This window comes from Myxocyprinus asiaticus, chromosome 9, assembly GCF_019703515.2.
Source record: "Myxocyprinus asiaticus isolate MX2 ecotype Aquarium Trade chromosome 9, UBuf_Myxa_2, whole genome shotgun sequence".
Classification (NCBI taxonomy): Eukaryota; Metazoa; Chordata; class Actinopteri; order Cypriniformes; family Catostomidae; genus Myxocyprinus; species Myxocyprinus asiaticus.
Window position 1 is genome coordinate 49,780,961 of NC_059352.1, and position 11,299 is coordinate 49,792,259.

At 34.1% G+C, this 11,299-nt stretch overlaps 1 protein-coding gene across 2 annotated transcripts in view; it reads right to left on the minus strand.

Moving 5' to 3' along the window:
• LOC127445906 (pre-B-cell leukemia transcription factor 1-like) overlaps positions 1–8,218 on the minus strand; it is a 130,192-nt gene extending 121,974 nt beyond the window's left edge. For both annotated transcript variants that reach the window (XM_051706383.1, XM_051706382.1), the window contains exons 1-2: positions 7,783–8,218; positions 5,747–5,820 (exon numbers count right to left, since the gene is read on the minus strand). In XM_051706383.1, coding sequence (XP_051562343.1) covers positions 5,747–5,820; positions 7,783–7,970 — 262 coding nt within the window. In that variant the 5' untranslated portion in view covers positions 7,971–8,218. The remainder of the gene's footprint in view (positions 1–5,746; positions 5,821–7,782) is intronic.
• Between the last annotated feature and the right edge of the window lie 3,081 nt (positions 8,219–11,299).

An 11,299-nucleotide genomic window follows, 5' to 3' on the forward strand; every position in this document is an offset into this window, starting at 1 on the left:
TTTCTTGATAATCGCAATGAATGCATTTTGTGACACCAAACATGTCATTGTTAATGTTACATTCTCTTAAAATTGCTTGTTTAGAACTAAAGAAGCTTCCATCAATTATTTTTTGTGTCTTTAATAAGCTACAGGAGTGTATAGTGCGAGCAACAGTGTGTTTAGCGCAAGGAGTCGTCATGGTTCGAGCTTCCCACAGGACTGAGCGAGCTCCATACGCGGTGATGTCGTGCTGAACAAACTGAGTAATCATATCTTTGGCTCACTTCAACCCTGTCAAATATTCGCGCCCTGCCCTCTCCTCACCTCATTCTCACCCATCAAAAAATAACATTACATCACCCGAACCCCCAGGCGCTAAACCTTGCACCATTTAAACACATGCCACAGGAATACTAGCCTATTGTTGAGGTTTGCCGGGAGAAAAAAAACACTGCAAGTCAAGATTTGTGAGATTTGACAGAGGTTTCGAAGAATTACATTTATAATGGTTGCTAGATGTTTATAGATGTTTGCAATAAAAGCATTGCATTGTACAGCATTTGAACCAAGAACTAAATTAGCTTAGCTCTTCCATTTTTTTTTTTCCTTGGTCTGGCATGAGTTTAGAAAAGCCATTTTCTACAGTTAAAAAAAAGCAAAACATTTTACTGATTATAGAAAAAACAGAACAACATGTGTTAATTAATGCGCATAATTATGTGCAAAGTTAAAAAAACTATTCTGAAAGGAATCTATTTTGTACTATATTTGTATAGAAAATATAGGTCTTGTGTTTATGATAAAGCAACGCAATATTCTACAGTTTTAAAGATCAACGTATTTTACTAATTATCCTAAAAAATGAGTTTGTTAAATAGAAACATTTTTCGAAAAATAATAAACAAACAAAGTACAAACAAACAAACAGAAAAAGAATAAAAACCCACTGAATGTATAAACATCTTCTATTAGGTCTTTATTGGGAGCTTTTTTATTTGAACACAACATTGAATCTGTTAGAACACTGCAAATATCTTGTTTACGTTAGAACCAATAATTCAATCAGCTCTTCTGAATTCTTTTTCTTTTTTGGTCATGTGTTTGTGCAAAACAAGTTTGTACAGTCTTAAAGTGCAAAGCATTTTACTGATTATACGCTCAAAAACGTGTTCAGAATCTATTCAGAAAGGAATAAACAAACAGACAAAAACGAACAAAAAACAAACCCACTGAGTGTTTAAACATCCATTAGGGCTTTATTTGCAGGTTTCTGAAGTTAACGACTATTTGTGCGCAACGTAAAGTCTCTGACAGGCGCTCAAAACCTCGTACTCTTCAACGGTAGAGTGCCGCTACAGTGTCTATGTCAACATTGAAGGTTCAAGGTGATGTTACAGAACACAGTATGACATTCTGCAATTAGATGCCTCGACAGTGCTCTGAAGTGCCGAGAGATCCAAGAATTCTGCTTCCATAAAGAGTCCTCATGCGTCAGAAACACTGAGACAAAACCAACACAGGAAAAAAGACTTTTGCAGTGCTCCTTTCAAGTGTTGGCTGGGTTATAATGTGAAGAATAATGAAGCGACAGTTTGCATGGTATCGAGTCCATATGGGCCAACTGCTCTAGCTGGAATTGTTGAAGAGTGCATTTTTGGAAAGCCATTTGGTGCCAGAGCCTTTCCAACACGATTCCGGCCTGATCACAAACGCTTGGACAAGACTCTGCCATTGTTTTCATGAACGTGTTAACAAGCGTACTGTTCCATTTCCATTTAGAATCTCATCACTAATTACAATTCAAACTGCATTTAGCTTCAGTGATAAAATGCATTTAGGTGCATGAGTGTTAATGCATGTACTAAGCAAATATTTCCATTAAATCTGTACGTAGGCAGTAAAAAATAAACTTTAACTGCAACAAAGAATGAATGTAATGCAGTATTTTTCTACAGATGATTGAAACAGGCACAAAGTTTGTTTGCCGATACCGATATCCGATTTTTTTTTTTTTTTAACAACGTGCCGATACCGATACCAATAGTTTGGTGTGTTTTTTTTATTATTATTATTTTTTATTTGATAATTAATTACAGAACTTCGAAATAAATTTACATAAGAACGTTGTTGTCAATGTCTATTTGTTTTTATCGTACGATACCGATATTTGGCCGATATATCGGTGTGTCTCTACCGAAAACCCCTTTAACCAATGTAAAACTACTGTAACGCAAGACCTCAAGTGGCTTAATGCATGCACTAACTAATAAACAGTCATTCTAAGCAAATAATTCCATAAAATCTGTATGTAGGCAGTAAAAAAGAAACTTTAACTGCAACAAAGGATGAATGTAATGCATTATTTTGCTACAGATGATTGAAAAAGGCACAAAGTTTGTTTGCCGATACTGATATCCAATTTTTTTTAGAACAACATGTGCCGATACCGATACCAAAAGTTTGGTGTATTTTTATTTGATAATTAATCACAGAACTTTGAAAGAAATTAAATAAGAACATTGTTGTCAGTGTCTATTTGTTTTTATCATACGATACCGATATTTGGCCGATATATCGGTGTGTCTCTACCGAAAACCCCTTTAACCAAAGTAAAACTACTGTAACACAAGACCTCAAGTGGCTCAATGCTTTAAAAAACACTGATAAAAGAAACCAGTGTTCAATAGGTAGTTAAATTTATTAATAATAATTATTATTTTGCTAATCGAGTGTATTAGCCCAACTCTAAGCTGCTTACAGATATCAAACAATGCAGTAACTTGGCGCATTAATATAGAATATTATTCTGTATTATATATTAATATAGAATATAGAATTAATATATGAATGTTTGGTCACAGGTGTGCGTTTATCGCATTTTACAACGGCTTCAAAACACATTTCATCTAATTTTCTAATTTGTCAAAATTACAACAAACAAAAAACTTTCAACACACAGATTATGGTAACAAAACAGTGTGAAAATGCACAAAGACTGTAAATCCATCTTTAAACAAACACACACGTGTGTACAAACCCGTGTTTGTGCTCACTCTCACACACACACACACCACTGCAAACAGACATTCCTGATACGAGAATGAAAATATGAGCAGAATAAAAGCGAGTAGTGACGAGCGTTAAGAAAAGATGGCCATGTCTCAATGTTGACTAAAACAAAGTGTTGCTTCCTCCTTCTGGCCTAAGAACACTGCGGCTGTTTAGATTTCCCTCCGTGTCTCTGTTCTGTATATCCCAGTAAAAATAGAGTGGGGTCAAAAGGTCAGGTGGTGACCTAGGTCTGTGTCCTCCCCTGCAGGTGTCAATTGGCACACTGAGAGGAGCTGTAAAAAAAAAAAAACATGCTACAAACACATACAATCTAAAGTACTGCAAGTGATCTTAAGATGAACTTTGAAACTAAAAGAATTGCTTCACACTTTTCTTTACTTTTAACACAATCACTTTTTGTCCCTTTCATTGTTGTACCATTATGTTTACTTGTTTAAGTATCAGCATGACAATATTTGTTTTTAAATGTTTACATTAACACTGTTAAATGTTGAATTTTTTAAAGCAGATAAAAGCTGAAATTTTTCAAGATCTAAAACAGTTAGCCAGATGAAAAACAAGCGTAAATAATATTTACTTATAAGCTAGAGCATTAATATTTACATGTTTGAATTGAGTACAAATTTAGAATTTACTTAATATTTTCAAGTTCACACTTAAACTAATTGCTGTTTACTCCACCACAAAATATATTTTTTTTCAGTGCGTAAGGTTGAAATGTTAAAAGGGTTTCTGACTGTACACGGTTATACTAGTGTAAACTAACAACCATTAAAAAACACATTCCTTTAGAGCTATTCTAAACCAATGAGATATCATAAAGCATTTGTTCAACCACAAGACTACAAATTTAAAACGCACAATAACGGGCATTTCTCTACACTCTTTTAACTTGCTGGTTAACACAAACAAATCATACATTTTAACCAAGTCATTTTGTAAATCTAATAGGAACACAGTTTTCTAATTTTGTATTTTCTTCACAACAACTAACGCAAACATTTTTAAAACGTTTTGACCTGCCTTGCCTTCCAAAGCTCCAATTCGGGTGCAGATGAGGGTCAAGTTTGGCCCCTTCGTATTTTTGGTGTACTGCTGAAGAAAGTCTGGGATCCGTCCATGTCACTCTGTGATTCACGCGAGCTCGAACTCTGAGTGAACTCCAAAAAGAAAAACAAACAGAAAACGAAACGGCAGGGAGTTACACTCCACGCATAACTGTCACTCCCATTGCGGACGCAGAGCAGGAGCGAAGCAGCAGGCCGCAGTAACCCCCTCCTCGCTCTGCAGACACGGCGGCCGCGACTCAATGAAAACATCATAGTGGACCATCACAGCCAGTGGACAAGATAGAACAAACAGAGAAATAGGAACCACCCACGGTTGCACAGCTGGAATAGAGCCGTCCAAGAGATAATGATAAAAAAACACTTCTTTATCCTTCATCTAGTCCTTTATATTTCATGCACTAATGGCTGTGAAACACGCTGGAAATGTTTGCACATCAAACCGCAGAGAGATAGTGTCTCTATATCTCACAAGCACAAATCCATCGGAAAAGCAAAATGTAGAAAATGTGACTTTAGACCTCAGCAGCGAAATAACAATTTTAGGGCTCCAAAATGACGCCACACAGCCATATTATTGATGAATTAAACACAGATTTCCTTCATTGAGATCTGACATGCAAAAATGCACAAACGTCCTTCATCAGTGTTAAGCTAAACATGACTAAATAGCCATTTCAGCTACGCAAGTTGTGGTAGTTTGTAATTTAACCATGCACTCTCTTTACCAGAACATAGCTAGGCTTTTAGTCTATGTGTATAAAGACAAGCTTGATAAAGTCCAATAGTAGTAATGATGACTTGACAATGACAGATCAAAAAAGCAGTACTTTTAGAGACATTTAACCGCATTTCTTCATTAAGATAAAATCCATATTCTGATATATCCACATTCAATTCACAGTGTAGGAAAAAGCATTTCATTTCAGAAAACGCAACACTGTATTTTCAATTATAATATCTTTTCCTGCTGCTTTTGAGAGTATTTTACATAATCCATATTAATGTATAAAAAAGCTTTCATTTCATAAAAACAGTATGCATCTATACAACACAACACTGTGTTTACAATGATAATATCTTTTCAAAACAAAACAAAAACATGCCTTTTGCACCTTTTTTGCAGCAAAACTCCATATAAACATATACATTTCCTTTTTTGAGATCGGACCACTCCAAAAAATTCACTAAATTCATTATTCAGGGTTAAGCTAAACACAATTAAATATTTCAGCAGTCTAAGTGCATAATCGCTTAACAGAGTCCTATGATTTACCAATGACACATTTAAAGACATTTAACTGAATTTCTTTACTATGAGACTGCCACAAACCTCCATTAACCCTGTAAAATCCCCATTCTAATGTATCCACATTCAATTCAGAGTATAGAAAAAAGCAGAAAACGCAAAACGTATCTTTTCCTGCTGTTATTGAGAGTATTTGACATTATTAAATATGTCATGGCATATGCAAACATTCAAAATGCAAAGGTTTCTCTTACAGATTTGACTGGACACTTGAATAATGAAGCACAGTTGAAATAATGAAGCATTCACTTTAGAAATATAATGCTAAACAGACGGTGACATTTTAAAACAGAAAGACAAAAAGCATAACATTTACCTGTTTTCTCTTTGATTTCACACAGGACGTTAAAGAGCGCCGGTTTCATTCTGTGGCAGTTTAGTGCATGTTTCCTGAAACACAACAAAAGGCCGCGGTGAGCGTTTCAATAGCGCAGTATATCCCCCTCCTAGTAAAGAGTTATTTGTCTGCCTGTTGCCTAAAATGATCTTGGCGTTATGAAACGCACAAATTGACCAGCAAAAACTCCAGGCGGTCTCCCAGTTTCATATTCTGCATGCTTAATATTAACAACAATCCATTGGTAATTACCATTATTGATATAGAAGCCATTATTTCTTATTTATTTAATTACTTAAGATAACCAAAAACTACTTTAAAGGATTCAATTTATCTAAAAACCTATTACTGTTTTGAAATAAACATAACAATGCATACTTGATTGAACATGATTGAATATACAGTATGATAAAAAAATATAGTATGCTAAAAAAAGACTTGTCCATGCTAATCAATGTATTAATACAGTAAATACACACTCAAAAAAAGAATTTTTACCACTTGTTCAATTTACTTAATTTAAATGAACTGATCCAACACAATTCCTGAACATTTTGCCACAACTTAATTTCATAGCATGCAATCCACTTAAATTTGTCAAATGGGAGTTTACTTAATCCATTTGTGTTGGGACAACATAAATAATTTTTGTTGGCCAAACTAGTTGTTCATTTGCTGTCACCTCAACATAATTCAAATGATGACTTTCGACACATTTTTTAATGGTTGATATGACAAAATAAATGTAAGTTCATTCAACAAGACTATATCAAATCCATTCAAACTAATTATTTTAAGTTGAAATAATGTAATTAATTGTGTGGATAGTTTTTGCTCAATTTTATTAAGTTCATTTAACTTTTTTTTTTAGTGCATGAATGGTGATGTTTGTATCTTTAAAATATGCTTTAAACTGTAAATTAAGAGGAACATATACAGTATAATGTTGCAAATAGTTCTACATATGCAGAAAAAACAACTTTTGCTTTCTATAAATTAAAAACCTCCGGTTTGGACAATACATCTTAACTTGATTGCTTGTTTCTCCTATCACTAAAAAAATAAATCCTTGTGTACGTGAGCACACTTGGCAATAAAGCTCATTCTGATTCTGTTAAAGGGACATCACATGTGCAATATCGGTCTCAGTGCTGTCTGTCAAGTTCCATCTTGGCATCTGTTTATTTCTATTGACAAAAAATGAGCACTGCATGTCAGAAAAATCCACTGATGTCCGTCACTGCACAGCGTTTGTGTTTGGACACACTGACAACAGCAACTGTGTTACCAGTCCAGTTCTGCTCACATTGTCAATAACTCGTGATTTACATGCATAAATGTACTAATCGCCAATTGTTTTGATAGCAATTAGCCAAACATCTACAAAATAGTTTTCGAAATACTATTGTTACTGCAGTAAAATTGTGGTAGCTATAAGACAGCTATCATCAAAACAGAAAATGCACAAAATGACATTCATAAAGCTTCTTAAACTGTTTGAAGGCTATCCCAAATTAACTGATTATGATTTTACAGTAGTAACTCTAAATGTAGTAATGGATGGTATTTTGGCATAAACTGACTACTATGGTATTTTTTTATAAGGATTATTGATAATCCAATGTGAAATATAAAAATAATTTTTTTTGAGCAAGTTAATCTTTATTAGTCTACTAAAAGTGATTTTAAAGATGTACAGTGAAAAATACATAGTGTTTTATATTTAAATAAAACATTTATATATAATACATATAATATTTGCTATAAAAATACAATATTTTTTCTATAAATAATAGTAAATATATAAAGTTATTACACTGTATTAAAAGTGTAAAAAAATACTATTTTATTATTTTTATTTTGAGTATAATATTTATAATTTAAGTAATATTGTTTATTAAAAGTGGATTTTCTTTTCTTTTTTAACTCAATCTCAAATCAATAAAGTGCCTCTATTGAAGATGTCAATATAAATACTTCCTAATACATTGATATGACGATGATTGACAGCTCACCTGGCCTGCGCCTCGTCCAGGCTCTGGTCTGTGATGGTCATGATCTGCTGTAAAATGTCTCCGATGTCCTGCTTTCTGCCGTCGCCGTCCGTCGCTCCGGTGTTCTCCGGTATGTGCTGAGACAGCCCGGGGTGTCCGCTCATCCCCACGGCCGCATGAGCATGCATCAGGCGCGGCTGCTCGTCCATGTCGGGCCGCTCCGCTCCGGTACAGCTGCGGCGGAGGTTGCTCTGGTTCTGTCGGTAACGTCTGGACCCGTCCCGTTCCTTGCGCGCTCTCTGCTCAGTTCTGAGCTCACTTTGCGCCTTGACCCACAATCTAGAGTTTAAACACTAAAGTGACCCGTGTGTGTGCTGTCTGCGCTTTGTTGTGTGTTATTAATCAGTTCCCGCGTGAACACTGCGTTTGATACACTCGCGCATTATTTCAATGTTTCATCCTGCTGCTTTTGTTACATTGAAACACTATCAGCGCTGACTAGGATGCTTTGGCTCCGCCCGCGCAATCTGATTGGACGCGGAGACTATTTGGCTCCGCCCACACATGCCTTTCAGCGCACGTCAATCATTGCGCATGTGAAGATGAGACGCGGGAACGCGCTTTCATGCCCTCCTGAGAGGCAGCTATTCATTTTTGTCCACTGTAGTGGGGGCATGTTTGTTTTGTTAATATATATGAGAGAATAAATAACATTGTTTTGAGTGCTGGTGGTTATTTAAAAGGACAGCTCAAATAATACACAAGTTTTAAGTGCTTTAAAAGCAATATATCTTGCTTTTATATCTGTAATATATCTTTAATATATATATGATATGATAATAATATTGTCTGTGATAAAGATTATTTATAATATTAAGATAATATCATAATAATTTAAATGATTAATTTATACTGTTTATAATACAGTATATGTTTTAATTACATTACTATAATTTATTATTGTCTTCCATTATTAAATATCAGAAATAAAAATATTATAATAAGATAAAACAAAAATTGCAATGTTTCTTATTGAATATGCAAAAAACAGTATGATTTTTAAAAATAAAAAATACTGAAAAATCTGAATGAAAAATCTCTAAATATTTATTGTTTATTTATGAATTCATTATTCAATAAAAATTATATTATTATTATTATTATTCAATTATAATATTGGCTATTATAATTAAATATTAAATAAATCGAATACTTTTATATTATAAAAATAAAAAATATTTCTAATACATTTCTCAGGTAATAGGCACTCTCATAGGCGTCATTTAAGGGTGGGTCAGGTGGGACATGTCCCTACCACTTTTTGCCTTAGCCAACTTGTCCCACCATTTTTTAAATAGCTTCCATCAGGTAAGTGTCTAATGCAGAAGAAACTTTGCCAGTTCTTCGGTCATTAAAATATTTATTTACATTAAAATATTATTTGAAATTATATGTGCATAACCTAATTAATATTGAATTAATATGAGTTTTGTGACATCACAATTAGCAGAATATTTACATTGCACATTGTGATTTCCTATTGAACACACCAAAAATGAACACTCTGTCATTATTTACTCATCTTCATGATGTTCAAAATCAATATGCTATTATTTTTTCTGTGGAACAGATTTTTTATTTTAAAAAGCGCAAAAAGCACCATAAAAGTAGTCCATATGACTTGTGTAATATTCCAAGTCTTCTGAAGCCATACAATAGTTTTAAGGGAGGAACAGTCAGAATTTAAGTCGTTATTCACTAATTATTTTCACCTCAACCGAAGCGCGCATGTAGCCTATATTCAGCATCCGGACTCTAAAATAGCTATCCTATGTCTTCAGAAGACTTTGAATATAGCATGTGAGTCGAATGGACTTTTTTTCTTTTTTTGGTGCTTTTCTGGTGTTTCTTTGTCCTTTTTGGAGCTTGACACTCATTGTCACTATGGTAAATAGAGCTGCTTCAGAATTCTCCTTTTGTGTTCCACTGAAAAATTAACAGCATGCGGGTTTGGAACGACATGAGGGTAAGTATATAATGACAGGATTTCCATTTTCAGTGAACTATTCCTTTAAATGCATTTGTTTTTTAATTCAATTCTTAAAATAATCAAAGTTGCATTAAAATGTAATGTTTGATCATGTTGTGTTGCTCTGTTTTTGGTGCACAATGCAGTTGCTGTATGTTTTTTCCAGGTATGTTGGAGCAGCACGCTTCACTGTGTTTGGCTGTCTTGTTCTAATGTAGTAAGTTGGTGACCCATGGTGCGCAACCAAGCAGCAGGGCCCCACTGTGTGTGATCAGGCTGAAAAGTGCCCTCAGGTCTGAAGCATCCACTCCAGCACTCCTGCCACAGGGAGAGAGGGGGACGACACACACAAACACACACACTCGATCCAATGTGTATGATTGAGAGATGCCTGTTTAACTCAACTGAGGGCATCCCAGAATTCCCCGAGCACAAATAAATGGCAGACACTTTGGGCCAGTTTCCCTATTCCAAATTGAGCAGTGACCCTCTTGCTGAAAGACGCATTTCTTGGAATGTATTCAAAATGACTTTGCAGACAGTCCCCTCCTGGTTCTGCACTGTTTATCCGTTGTTTGGCTTTGTGAAAGGACAGTTCTGTACCTGGCAAGTGTGCGATGGCGTCTCTGTAGTGTACATCATGCCATCTGCCAAGCGTAAATCCCTCAGAGATCCTTGACGTAGTAGCATGAGAGACCGTCACACTGTCCAAAACATCTGTCTTTTTCAGCACACAACAAACATATTCACTCATCAGATGATTCTAACAAGCCTTCAGACATCACTTTCAAAGTCCACACTTGGTGGAATACTAAAAATATGGGTTCATGGTCAGAATTTTGGGCCTTATTTGATGTGTTTTGAAATCTCTGAGCTTTCAGAATCACCACAAAATGTAGATTTGTTTTCTCACAGCACGCATTTATAACAGTTCTTTTTAAGTATGTTTTTATGTCCCTTAAATGAATAATTCACCCAAAAATATAAAAAAACCTCTGTCATCATTAACTCACCTTCATGATGTTCCAAACCTGTACTGTATACTGTTAATCTTACCTTGGAAAACAAAAGAAGAAATTTGGATGAATCTTTATGCAGCTCTTTTCCATATGAAATTTAAATCGTTATTAACTGATAACCTTGAATACATGATAATGTATTTTAGTTTAGTTTAACTTCTAATTATGTTAAGTTTTTAATTCATATTTTAAATAAAATATTTATATAGCTTAAAATATATTTATATGTTTAAAACATAATATTTACTACGTATCTTAACACATAAATAGTAAATAAATAACTGTACTGCAGTTATCAGATGTTTTAATATTTAAAATATTTATTTATTTTTACAATTATTTTTCATTATTTTTATTTTGAGCATTATATTTATAATTTAATTAATATTGTTTATCAAAAGTGGATTTTATTTTAAATAATGGTGGATTTTTAGTGGAGAAGTGGATTTTTATAACAATAGTGGATTTAATTAACTTTAATTAAAAGTGG